Source organism: Trachymyrmex cornetzi, unplaced genomic scaffold, assembly GCF_001594075.2.
Source record: "Trachymyrmex cornetzi isolate Tcor2-1 unplaced genomic scaffold, Tcor1.1 scaffold509, whole genome shotgun sequence".
In the NCBI taxonomy this organism is placed as follows: Eukaryota; Metazoa; Arthropoda; class Insecta; order Hymenoptera; family Formicidae; genus Trachymyrmex; species Trachymyrmex cornetzi.
This window is the reverse complement of record NW_017299817.1, coordinates 918,050-931,269: the sequence shown is the minus strand read 5'-3', so window position 1 is coordinate 931,269 and position 13,220 is coordinate 918,050. Positions and strand designations below refer to the sequence as shown.

General features: G+C 37.6%; 4 protein-coding genes across 6 annotated transcripts in view; 2 read left to right on the top strand and 2 right to left on the bottom strand.

Moving 5' to 3' along the window:
• Positions 1 to 316: 316 nt before the first annotated feature.
• Hus1-like (Hus1-like checkpoint clamp component) lies at positions 317 to 2,501 on the top strand. Its single transcript, XM_018514543.1, has 3 exons — positions 317 to 452; positions 1,560 to 1,966; positions 2,136 to 2,501. Exons 1-3 carry the CDS (start codon positions 401 to 403, stop codon positions 2,499 to 2,501), a joined length of 825 nt encoding a protein of 274 aa, XP_018370045.1. The 5' UTR covers positions 317 to 400.
• A 165-nt stretch (positions 2,502 to 2,666) lies between these two features.
• Nup62 (nucleoporin 62) lies at positions 2,667 to 4,533 on the bottom strand. Of its 3 annotated transcripts, none has more exons than XM_018514513.1 (5): positions 4,369 to 4,533; positions 3,956 to 4,234; positions 3,516 to 3,876; positions 3,144 to 3,384; positions 2,667 to 3,031 (listed from the first exon to the last, which is right to left on the bottom strand). In XM_018514513.1, the coding sequence occupies exons 1-5, from the start codon at positions 4,400 to 4,402 to the stop codon at positions 2,669 to 2,671; spliced, it is 1,278 nt and encodes a 425-aa protein (XP_018370015.1). In that variant the 5' UTR covers positions 4,403 to 4,533; the 3' UTR covers positions 2,667 to 2,668. The 3 variants fall into 3 exon arrangements, with proteins under 3 accessions (XP_018370015.1, XP_018370014.1, XP_018370016.1); XM_018514512.1 differs by having other exon boundaries at positions 4,348 to 4,532; XM_018514514.1 differs by having other exon boundaries at positions 3,956 to 4,291; positions 4,369 to 4,532.
• A 1,565-nt stretch (positions 4,534 to 6,098) lies between these two features.
• LOC108765692 (UDP-glycosyltransferase family 301 member D1) lies at positions 6,099 to 8,887 on the top strand. The gene is made up of 4 exons (XM_018514523.1): positions 6,099 to 6,604; positions 6,746 to 7,091; positions 7,211 to 7,460; positions 7,882 to 8,887. Exons 1-4 carry the CDS (start codon positions 6,237 to 6,239, stop codon positions 8,397 to 8,399), a joined length of 1,482 nt encoding a protein of 493 aa, XP_018370025.1. The 5' UTR covers positions 6,099 to 6,236; the 3' UTR covers positions 8,400 to 8,887.
• Positions 8,888 to 10,884: 1,997 nt separating this feature from the next.
• Positions 10,885 to 13,220, bottom strand: part of LOC108765693 (protein Wnt-1) — a 55,767-nt gene continuing 53,431 nt past the window's right edge. The window contains exons 5-7 of the mRNA XM_018514524.1: positions 12,288 to 12,465; positions 11,682 to 11,913; positions 10,885 to 11,267 (exon numbers count right to left, since the gene is read on the bottom strand). Of these exons, the coding sequence (XP_018370026.1) occupies positions 11,066 to 11,267; positions 11,682 to 11,913; positions 12,288 to 12,465 (612 nt within the window). The 3' untranslated portion in view covers positions 10,885 to 11,065. The remainder of the gene's footprint in view (positions 11,268 to 11,681; positions 11,914 to 12,287; positions 12,466 to 13,220) is intronic.

Sequence of the window (13,220 nt, the reverse complement as noted above, 5' to 3'; positions counted from 1 at the left end):
GAACAACAGCGCTTTGACACCGAACGCTGATTGGTGAAAAACGGCTGATGGGGGTAAATTTTACCCCCACAACTGACTTTTCACCAATCAGTGCTCTGTGTCAAAGCGCCAGTGCCTGTATGAGGATCCGGGCTAAGAATATGTACCAATCGAAGTTCTCCGTTTCTTTCCCTTCCATATAATAGAGAACTCTGGTTGGTTCAATTTCTTATACCTCATGTGTTATGCGTTATGCAAGAGTCTGTGCTCCCCGCTTAACTCGAAACGCACCCTGTAGTCACACCATGGTATATTGCACACAACCGTCCAATTTTTCGCGCCAATTTTGCATTCTCTTGATTTTTTCTTTGACATTTGCAATAACATAGGTGTCAATAATAGACGGATGACTTGATTAAAAATGAAGTTCAAAGGCAGAATGACAGACGCAGCTGCCATGCGGGACTTCACACGTAAAGTTTAAATTTTATGTTTCTAACCTCGTCATAGACGTCGAGGATGATAAAGCTCAGAGTTGTGCCGTTATTTCAAGATTATATTTACATGGAATATTTTTGTATTGTTTTCGTTAAGTTTACATGAATCTTGTTTATATATAAGACAATATAAACAATGTAAAATATGTAATCCTGGTGAGGTAATATTTTTTGTAATAAAAATTCTTCAAATCGATAAACTTAATTTGAGATTATTATTATTTCAATTTGTGTTGTAAATCCAAAAGTAATTGTAAATTGTACTTAAAATAAATTACATATCACTTTATTATTCCAACATTTCATTTTGACTAGTAACACTTCTTCAAGAATAACATTATTATTATGAATACGTGAATTATTATGAGTGAGGTAATGCAGTACAGAAAGAAACGATTAACTTTTATGAATATTAATATAGCTGATATTAATATTGATAAGTAAAAATATAAGTGAAATCGAAGCTTTAGTGCAGTCCATTACATTGACAAAAAATATGGGTTTTAAAAACATGATTGTTTTTAATTGTTTAAAAACATGATTGTCATTAGATTGTTTACATAGGTAACACATAAAACATAGTTTACATTGTACTTACATACCTGTAAATATATCAATGTTCACATAGATTATTATATTTTATAAAATGCACAACCCTGCTGAAGGCTGATCTACAATGTGCTCTTTGCTTCTTATTTTTTACTGTTTACCTTTTGCCTTTTTTCTCCTCTTTATAACTGTTTCAATCATGATCAACAATCATGTATCTTGTCTCTTCCAAAGCTCTTTTGAGCTTAATCTACAATCTACAATGTGTTCTTTGCTTCTTACTTCATGTTTTTTACTTCATATCTTTTTCCTTCTTTGCGACCATTTTATGAACAATCCTATTTCTTTTTACATGTTTCGAAGTTCTTTATCTTTTATCTCGGTTACAGAAAACGAAAAAACTGAGTAAGAGACAAAAAGGTAAGAAATAAAAAGTAAAATAAAAAGCAAGAAATGAAAAGTAAAGAGCACATTTTAGACCAGATTTTAATCTTGACGTCTTATTGATCAGTAAACGTTTTTCGTATTCCTCAGATATTGTTAGTGCTATATCCCGAATGGCAAAGTACTGCGTGTTGCAATTGGCACCGACCGAATTGTGCTTCAATGTCGGTGACGAGCATGTACCCGTGCTCTGGACGGTGATCTTGCCGCAACACTTCTTTGCAGAGTATATTATGAGCGGTGTAACCGAGCAGGAGAATAAGATCTACTTGGAGTTTGATGCCTCTATGTTTGCCAGAAGCTTGAATAGCCTAAGGGCAATGGCGAAGAGTGTAAAAATTAAATTGACGAACAGACGACAACCCTGTCTGACGTTTGAAATTGATCTGACTTCTCTGTCCGTTGACTCACGACAGTGTGTACATGACGTACCTGTGAAACTCATACCTCGTAGAGATTGGCCGGAACACAAAATGCCAGATATTCCTGAGTTTGATGTAGGTAGAAGACTTAATTCTTTTTAGCTGAACTTCTTGCATGGTTCATCTTCTTTTCTTTTCATGGAAAAAGTTAAACTCTGCGAAAAGTTCAACTAAAAAGGACATATCCAATAATGCAATATTTATCGTGCGTGATCGAATCGGCAGAAATACAGCCTCATTTCAGATATCGCTAGAAATGCCACAGTTGAAGTATCTACGGCACATCGCGGATAGAATGAAAAATATAAGTTCTCAACTGACAATGATCGCCAATAAACGTGGTACATTGATAATAAAAATTGATGTGGACTTTGCTACGGTATCCACTCACTTCAAAGGACTACAAGTTTATGAAGACGAAGAGGAACAAGAGACCGACGATATTTCAGCGACCATTAACATAAAGAAACTCTCTATGTTTTTGGGTTGGGACATTCTCCATCCGGATAGTGTTAAGTGTAACTTATTGAAGGAGAAGATGGTGAAACTAACTTTAAATGTGGGAGATCACGTTAAGATACATTATTTTATACCAGCCATTGCATCTTGAGCAAAGAAAAAAATTTAGATACAGTATTACTTAAATGCAAAATATATATGTATATATTTCTCAATTCTCATTCATACACATATTTCATTCGTACGTTAAACTTTTCATTAAATAAGATACAAAAAATAATTCTTACAAGTTTATATATATATAAAATAAGTCGATGACTAATTATAAGCTAAATGTAAATTCTGTTCGCTCTCTTGCCTGAAACTTTGATGCATCTGATCAATTTGTTGTATTTTCTGATTCAACAAAGCCGTCTGTTGATCCAACCACTGTAAACTGTTCATATGCGCGTTTAAAATTTTTCCAATTTGAACGATAGGATCACTGGAGTCCTGAGCGCGATTTGCTTCATTTAAATGTTCTATTATTTCCTTTAAATCTTCTGACATGCGTTTCAACTGGGTGTCGAGATTTTCCGACAAACGATATGTATATTCTCGATCAGAATCCGAGACAGAAAGAGATGCTAGCTCCTTTTCCAATGGTACTAAACATTCTTGCAGCTCTTTCTGTTGTCCAACCTGAGAGAATGATATAATTATTTTAATTTAACTCGATGAAAATTTCATAATTAATTTCATTTGTATTAACATTGTATAAATATTATAAAATTACAATACAAATGTGACTTACGACATAGTCCAGCTCATGCTCCAATTGTTGCTGCTCGATTTTCACTCTTTCAACTTCTTGATTCAGGGTTACTATTTTCTCCCCGTTCGTTATCAACAATTTATCCCAAGCATTAACTTGTGTAGCTTGATTTACAAATACTTTCTCTTGCTCCTCCAACTCTAAAGTCCACTTGTTGATAGATTCTTCGAGCTGACAGAAATTAATGGCACCTGGTTGAATACCAGTTGCAGAACTAACGCTGCAATAAAAGATTTTTGCAGAGAGTTAAAATTGAGCTGTTATAATAAAAAATCGAATTTATCATTAGTAATGAGTAAGTAAATCAATTATTTTGAAGATGAATTTTGTAATAAGCAAAATCATACTTACGTAGTGGTAGTACCCAAGGAAGTATGAGTAACAGGTGCTGCTAAACTTGTTGAAACAGCGGCAGAAGTCGTTTTGCTCAGAGGAAATCCAGTGGAAGTAGTCGTCGATGTTCCAAAATTAAATCCTGCTGCAGTAGTTGCTGCGAGAGAAAATCCTGTGTTTGAAGTTGTGGTAGGACCTGTTTTCGAAGCATCGAATGAAAGCCCCGGTGCTACAGATGTCGGTGCTGTACTGCTAGGAAGGTTAAAGCTCGGTACATTTGTTGCCGGCGTTGTAGTTACAACTGGACTTCCAAGACCAAAGCCAGTTCCAGTAGTCATAGTGTTTAGTGTCGGAGTACCGAAAGTCAAGCCAGTGGAGCCTTAGAAATGTAACACATACATATTATGTCTTTCTAATAGAATATATAGAATATGAGAAAAAATGTCTCGTTCATTAACCTGTCATAGGTTTTGCTGTTCCGACACCAAAATTGAAACCTCCCGTTGTAGTTGTCGCGATAGGAAATCCCGTGGCTGGAGTTGTAGACACCTTTGTGGCGTCGAACGAAAGCCCCGTTGGCGCAGGTATAGGCGTCCCACTGCTCGCAAGATTTGTGAAACTGGGTAGACTCGACACAGTGGATATGGATGTTGTTGTCGCGGTTATACCACCGCCGAGGCCAAAGCCGGTTCCAGTAGCCATAGTGGTCGGAGTGCCGAAAGTCAAACCGGTGAGTCCTTGTAACACGAAAAGAGCCAACGTGCATCAAAATACCAGACGTGATTTCTCCGGAGCTAGAGAAAGTACGAAGATGTTTTATTCCTTCTTTGGTTCAGAATGCTCGTTGTACCTGTCACGGGTTTTGGCGTACCGAAGGACAATCCGGTATTCGGAGGTGTAGCCATCGTGTACTCCGGATCTGTTGCTGTTCCAGCCGTATCCCGCCGAGAAACCAAACTTGATGGTTAAATAGGTTAAATTGCGTGATTCGTAGCACGGAAAGACGTACGTCACTGGTCGCGTAGTTCCTAAAGTGCTCACTTCGCGCTCGTCGTATTTTCGGAAAAATCAAGCGGGACGCGGAGCACCAATCAATCCGACAACGGCAAAGCGGTGACCAATCACATCGCAGAAAAGTTTCTCCGTCTTCGTTTGTAGGTTCTTTATTCATCTCGAAAAAAGTTTTGAACTGATGCACGAGTATAGCTGAACTTGCACCGTTCACGTTTCTTCTTTTTCTCTCCACATTGGAGAAAGAAGAAGGAAAGATAAATAGTACAAGAAGTTCGGCTAAAAAGAACAGACCTTTATGTATGACACCGCGGTGGCACAATAAATTGGAATGAAACAAACTATTATTTGTCGAAAAAGAATAGGTTCTAAGTTTATTTCTGCAGAAAGAAATCTCTGATTCCTGCACTAGAATTTTCTTTCTCGCTTTTGCCAAATATCAAACATGTATCTATTTCATTCGTATACTTCGCTCTTCCGGCGGTTCCAACGTTCCAACTGCCACACTGAAAAAAAAAATTTGAAAATTTATTATAGATTCAATAAAATTGTAACGCACTGTAGCATCTCTACGACTCTGCGTTTATACGTGGTACATGCGCAGTATATTCGCGATTGTAGTTATCACGTGGTGGCGATAATGAGAAATATATCAGTGAACCCTGGTAGACCCCGTGGGTCGACTCCCGTGCACCTCTCCCGCCTCCCGGCGAGAAACGCCGGGTGCCGGATGCAGCGCGAGGGCGATTCTGACGAAACAAATCCCACCAAAAATCCCACGTGGTGTCCCGAATCTTTATTGTCGCGCGCGGACGCCTCGCGAACGTCCTACGTTCGGGTACGAGTTATTCATACGCCGTTCGGTGTCGTCAGCTGTGTGTTGTGCTCCGCCCGTACTTATTTACTTGACGTCAGAAACGAACCACATTTGGAAAATCTCGGAATTTTGGATTTCCGTTTGATTTGACTTGAGACGTCACACGGGAGTGCTTAAAAAGACGATCTCAGGAACCGGCGATATTTATTGCGCGGACACTTCTGGTTTAAAGTCTAAATCTGATAATTTGATGCACCACGATCTGTAAATCGTATGCTGATGATTATATTATTAATATGAAGATTTTGTATCGTCTGTATATACAGACTACAGTTTAGACATTGAAGAGTGATAAATGGTAAGTATTGCTCTGTATTATATTAATTTTTAATGTCCATTTTTATTAACTGTAGATTAACTTTAATCTCGGTTTAACTTAATTCATCATTTTTTAGTTTTAACAAAGAATTAGAAAAAATGGAGATTAAGTTGAATCAGAATTAAAGTTAATCTTAATTGCGGTAGACACAGATATAAGAAAGTTAAAAATGTCCTCTAGATGTGCACTTTATCATGTCTTCTGCATATTTAATAATTTTGTTTACATCTTTCTTTTTAGATTCCGTGATTTCTTTACTTAACATCAGGCTGAGTGGAACGCCTAATTTACCAGCAATCTTGGAAGTTTGTTTACTGGTTTATTTATATCACTGTTTATTTAGGTCACTGTTGATGACCTAAGGAAAACACAATTTTAAGCAAAAAATAATTTATGAAATATCAATATTGAAATGATTGATAGTCGAATTTTGAATGATCTAGTTGAATTTTGAGTGCTATTCATCTAAGTTTTATTCGTTCATCTAAGTAAAACAGAAATTGTAACAAATATTTTGAGCACCATAATTATAATGTTGACGTTAATTGGCTTGTATGCGTGCTTTTATTCATTTCGGTTTGCAAGCAGCTCGATTCTGACAGCACCTCCTTTGTCGGCTCTAGTAGTTGCATTTGAAAGCGTATATGATCTATCGTTATTGGCCAATACCTTATCAGATCAAGGAATTGATACAACATTAATAATACCGACATATACTGCTAATAATATTTACAATAAACTGATTGACGTTGAAGTGTTGCAACTGGATGTTAACATTGATAAGTCAATGTCTGCTGACAAACATGCACTAGAAACATGCAACATTTTTTTCAAGGATGAAGAAGTATTGAATAAAATACAAAAATTTCAGCCTACGTTCATTATATTTCCAGCATTAAGGTATATCGATATTAAAACCAGTTTTATAATTTTATTACAATGTATTTTTAAAAGATCCAGACCTCGTTAATTTAATAAAATTAATATTTTGTATGTATACTTTTACATATATATAATGCATACTTTTGTGATATTTTTTAGACATGATGGCTGCTTACTTCCGTTTGCGAAGCATATTGAATCAATTCCAGTAATCTGGATAAAAAATCCAGATGAGGAACTGTATGCATTTGAATGCACTAGAGTTGCACTGCCGGTGCATAGTGGTGGCTTTTGGTCGAGACTTTCGACAAGTTTCTCAGGGAAGACCATATTTTCCACTGTTAAGAACGATTATCTAACTCCCGCTTTACGATTAGCAACCAAACATCTACCGGACATTAATATCGATTTGGAGCATCTTTATTCGGATGTTAGACTAGTACTTTGGGGAGGCGATACAGTGTTACGTTCTGATTTTGCATCTTTAACAGAGTTACTCGTGGAGGTTTGTAAAATATATATTAATCCTTCAGTCTGTTCTCTTGGTTTTTTAACGTTTCGACATTATATATCTTTGAAAATTTCCAAAACTATAGTTTAACATTGATTTAAAATTGCTTTTAGGTCGGTTGTCATCATTGTAGAAGTGCATATCCCTTACCTGAGAACTTGCAAAAGCCATTGATCGAATATAGGACGGGTACTATAGTTGCTCTTTTAGAAGACAATTATGAGACGTTGATACAAGAACTGGCAAAGAAATTGCCTCAAGGGAGGGAAGGTCAAGCTGTCATATGGAAGAGTAAGCGCAATACAAACGTTGCGCCGGAAAATCTTTTTATTGACGAGGATGTTGACCGGCAAGACATCATAGGTAAAATATAAATAATTATACATTGATAAAAAAATATTTCTGTAACAATGAGAACTAAATATAAAAACTAAATTGTTTTAATACAGGTGCGTAAATCAGTAGCCAAATTATAAAGAATACATATACATATTTCATACGTAATATTGATTTTTAAAGATGTAAACTTTTCAATTTTAATAAATATACAATGTAGGATTCTCGTTGAGGGACCTTTATCTCTCTCCCACGACACAATACATTTCATAGTAAATGAAAACAATGAGTTCTAGAGCGTTTACTTGCGCACAAGTGAAATACGTGCCTCGCGAATACAAACTCTTCAAAGCGCCATTGAATTGAATATAATCGCTTAAGAGAGGATAATACGGCAATAGCATGGAGGCATTCTCTTTCCCTTAATACTGTTGCCTCATTGTTACAGGTTATAGCCGAACCCGAGTGGTGTTGAGTCATTGTACTGATACAGAATTCCTGGAAGCTGCCTTTCACAGGACACCTCTGATATGTCTGCCGAGGAACGCCCACGAGTCTCGTAACGCGGCTCGTGCAGTCGAGTTGGGTTTTGCGCGCTCCATAAAAACCACAAACGATCATTTCGCCTCGGCCATGGAGATCGCACAAATAATAAACGAGATCTATGAGACGGTGGCTTATCGTGAAAATGCACGAAAAGTTTCCGTGGCGATACGCGACAGACTAAACCCACCCTCCGACAGACTCATCTATTGGCTGGGCTATGTCGCGAGGACGAAAGACGACAACGAAAAGTTCCATAAGCCAAAGAGTCAGGCGAGGACACTCACGGAGGATATTCAATTCTTCGTTGGCCTTCTAGTAGGTGTAATTATCGGAATTGTCTGTACGGGCAGCGCGGTCGTTGCGCGATATCTCATGACGGCTAACAAAGTGCAAATAGCGAAGGGACGATACATGCAATAAACGTGTTCCATTGAGATTTGACTCAATATACGCATGCATGGACATTTCCGAATATATATATATTTATATAAATGTACGTAGAATACAGGTACATACGAATACAAAGGTTTTACGATCTAGGAGTTATCTCATAGTTAACGAAGAAACAATTTTACTATTATTATTATTATTACGAGAACACCTTCTCATAATTTGACTGAAAAGACTACGAGTCTAATGAAGTGTGATGTATTATCATGAAGAAAATAAATTACAGTTTGTCAATACTGAGTTCTGTATGTCGTCGGCACGAGCGTATCCCTCGTGTGATTACGTTTAACGCTAAGTTCTTACAATATACGGACGAATCGCGATGTCTACGTTGCTTAAGGCCGTATTCTAAACAAATAAGAGATAATAAGTATGCAACCTCATGAAATAACATTAATGATTTATGTCCATATAATATATTCGCAATAACGCGAAATATCTTATTATAGAATTCATCGAATAAGTGTCATCCACTAATTAATTAGATTTGTGGAGCAATTTTATATTTGCGCAGAAATTTAATAATACATTCCAAATACATATCTATAATTGCATAATACCATAATATACATGTATGCGTATATAATGGTACTATACTAATGTATTTGAATATTCCTTCCAACGATTTGAGTAAATTATTTTGATAGATTATTTGAGAAGTTGCAGATTAATTTTCCAAAATAATAATTGCGCGATGCGTTATGCTACTACGATTTCAGCCGAAGAGAGTGCAAAATCTCGCATGTAATTCGTTGTGAGCATCTTAGTGTCCGCTGATATGGGGATCAGAAAATTCGTAAATGACTAGATTGCCGACTTAACTGGCGCGGCATGCGATAAAGCGATCGTGTGTGTACATATATCCATATATACTATCATCATATTAAATATATATATTAAAAAAATAGTGACAGCGAGAGACAAAATCACGGATGGGATAAGAGTGTTTCGTGTAGACTGTGAAAAAAAATGCAATGCAAAATATTTTCCTAAACGAAGCCGACGAAAACGCTTACATGTATATACAACAACGATTACGGACGTAGAGTCTAGAAAAACAGTGAGACGATATTTACATTCATTGGCAGTATTGTTCCCGATTCGTGCGAGTTAAGGGCGTGGAGATCTCGAGGCGGATTCGAGTCTCGCTCGTCCGTCTCGTAGTCTTCGCATCGCTCGTTCTCGCACCCGGCGTGACGTGACTTCTCACTACGTTGCTCTTTAATTAGGCGAAAAGAAGATTCTACACTAGAGAGCATCAATATACAGTGTGAGATATCTACGAGACACCGTGCGGAGGTCTTTACTTCGATATAAATAGGACACTCGCGTAATTGCACGCGCATTATACGCGAATGTGTGAGAGCAGAGGGAAAAAAGTAATCGACGCGCGTGGTCTAGTACCACGTTTTTGTTCTCCTTTGCTCCCATTTTTTTTCTTTTTCTCTCTTTCTCACTCTCTTTCGCTCCATTTTTCATTCTCTCTTTCCCTGTCGCACGCAGAAATAGTAAATTGGCACATCAGTGCGCGATGTCAAGCGTCGCGAGATGCGTAAATATGTCACGAGGGAAAATCTAGATAAATTTCCAACGAAATCTTCTATCACTCGATTCTCACTATAAAAAGAATGCGCGTACTAATTATATGAGAGATACATATAGCTATATCGAATAAATAAATATATATATATGTGTGTGTGTGTGTGTGTGTGTGTGTATGATAATATATAATAGAGTCGGAAGAGATGAAGGGAAACTTGATGCCGTACCGTGTTCGCATTATTATTTCAGAACCCGAATCGTCAGATTGCACGAGTTTGATAATACAAGGCGAGTATAGACACACGTCAATGTGTCCCTGGAATACAAGCCTCTTCTCCGCAGTACGTCCGGATCGAGATAAAATTAAAGGATTGAATGTAAATTAAAGTAACACATTCACTTTCGATGCATTAACGTTCGCGTAAGTAATGTGGCACCTGACAGTCAGACCGGTGATGATAAGTTACGCAACAACAACCTCGCCAAGAGTATCATTACGTTAGTGTTATAATAATAATCCCGAGAACTTTGATTGCCGCGAGCAATTTTGTTCGAGCCATAAAAAAAATCCTATACATGATTAAAATTTTAAGCCAATGAATCATATAATAGCTGAAGGTGAAGTAAGACATTCTTATATCGTTTTTACTTAATAACATAGAACTAAAAAAAAATAAAAAAACGAAGTTGAATCAGGAGATAAAGTTAATCTACATTGATAGAAATTAATATCCATTAGTGAGCATTAATAAAAAATGTGATCGAAGTCGTTCATTTAAAAATAAATACATGTGTCAAATAATAATATATAATTCGTTTATCATTCACATATAGCACTTCGTAGCTTTTTGTGCTTCCTTATGAAGAGGCAAAGGCCTCAAGTAATGCATTTTATTATTCTCACGATGCTGAAGGATGACGCTTATGTGACTGTCAGGTAGAAACCATATCGAGATGTAAACGTGTCGTGTAGCCTCTCACGACGTCAATTACGGATATATAACACGAAGTAGCAACGAATAATTAATCGGAATATAAAGAACGATGTGAGCGCGTTCTTGCAGATAGGCCGGACCACGGAATGCATCTGTCGTTTAGTTGCACACGTGCTCCTCCCGCGTGTGCCGGCACATCTCGCACTTGACATGACAGCACCAGACGAATCGGCACTTGCATTTCTCGGTGACATCCCGCACTCGCGTCTGGTAGCCCCGACCGCAGCACAGCAGCCGGCATCCGTCGAGACCGAGGGACGTCCGATTGCACACTCTTCCTCGCGTACCAGGAATGCCGAGCCTGTGAAGAGAACAAAAGTCATGAAAATGTGAAAGTACGTGATGATATAGCACGAAACAGGGGTCTTATTCTCGAAAAATTTTTTTTAAACAATGTTTTCTAAAAAGATTTAAATACAAAATTTTAAAGATAAAGATTTAAAAAAATTTTAATTATAATTATTAAATACTCTTAAAATCATTCAACCTTTATTTCAACTATGTTTTTCTATGTTTTACAGTTTCGAAAAACAACTGATTTTCTTCAAAGGAATGTTGCAGCCACTAAAAGTACGATTGAGCTTCTATAAAAAAAAAATATCCTTATTTAGTCTAGAAAAAGAACATTCAAAGCTCATCAAAATCGGAGAGGGACTTTCACGGATTTTCTTGTAAGTCAAAAGAAATATTTTTGCGCGGCGCAAGTTAGACCCACGTGAGATTCCTTTCGCAGTAATCGGGGCTGTCCTCGAGATAAACCAGATCCGTTTTGTTCGGCCGTTTAAGATCGGGACGTGCCGGTCTTAGCCTGGCCGGTCTTCTACCGCCGCGTTGCGCCAATCGCACCAGAGCGGCACCCTCATGTAAAGCCGCCAAGGCGACACCGGCCACTCGGAACGATGGTAGTCTTCTCCAACACACACGAACGCTGCACGAGCCAGACATGCCTGTCGCAACAGAAGAAAGAAGATAAAAGGAAGAATTATTCAGCGAAACGCAAGATAAGGAAGCGGTATCAATCGCGGGAAATATTTATATTCCGTTTAACTTTGTAGGAAGCCACGATGTGCCTGACACTGAGAAAAAAATGTTCATTTGACTAAATTAATTTAGTTATCTTTGTTCTTCGATAAAGAATGTATACATTTAAGTCGAACATAATTTGTTTGAGTTAATACATACATTTGCATACAGTTTGAGTACATACATACGTTCTTCATCGAAAGAAATAAAGACAGACTGAAATAATTTAATCAAAATGAATATTTTTTTCTCAGTGCAAAGAGGTGAATGACCATCGAAGGATGTTTCCATTGCTCACCGTGACATTTGCAAACGCGCTGCATCCTGGAGCGAATGGCGCGTCTACCGGCCTCGGTATCATGTTTCCTCATCAGCTGGCCAGCCAACCCTTTAGGCCCGTGCAGAGCACCCTCCTTCAACGGTTCCTCCCCGCTCTCGGACCATTCCCGTGAAAACTTTTCCCCGAAGTGTATATCCTGCGGGAGAGAATACACGTTTCTCATATTTTCTTAAACAACATTAAAAACTTAACGCTAAGAGTTTCAAGACGCGCCGAGAAGACTTCAGACAGACATCAGGAGTCGAATGTTCTCTAGGGATACCTCTCTTTCGAATCTTTTTTTTTTTGCATCGTCCGACTTCCCTTCGTCTTGCGGCGACGACCACGAGCTCAGAATGGCCGTGGAGATTAAGCGAACAGGTCCTAAGCCTGCCGAGGAGATTTCGCGCGGGTCCTTAAAGACCCCCAGCTTTGAAACTTCCGAGGCAGCTTTACGTGCGATTCATGGTTACGAATGCGTGGTACGCGGTGTATGTACAAGTTTCATGCTGAATGTTTCGAGCTGAACAAAGCATATCATCGAAGACGAGCGATATAACTTTATCGTAATATTTTAATATACATGATATGAAATAGGATTAAAAAATCCTATTTTGCCATATTTTATACAAAGTAACTTTAACGTTACTTTAATATTTACGTAATAATAAAATATTAAAGAGAATGTGTTATAAAGAGGGTAACATATTAAGAATAATATTATATTATTTTAATATTATATTAATATTTCGTATAAGTGATTATATTTAATATTTTTTGTTTTAATAGTATCGCCATCGCCGTTTCCAGATGTTTTTCGATACACGTCGGAAAATCAAGATTATATCGTGTCTTCTTTGCTTTCGCTGTCAGATACTGTCTAAACGTAATCCTTCCCCTCAAGTATCGTCA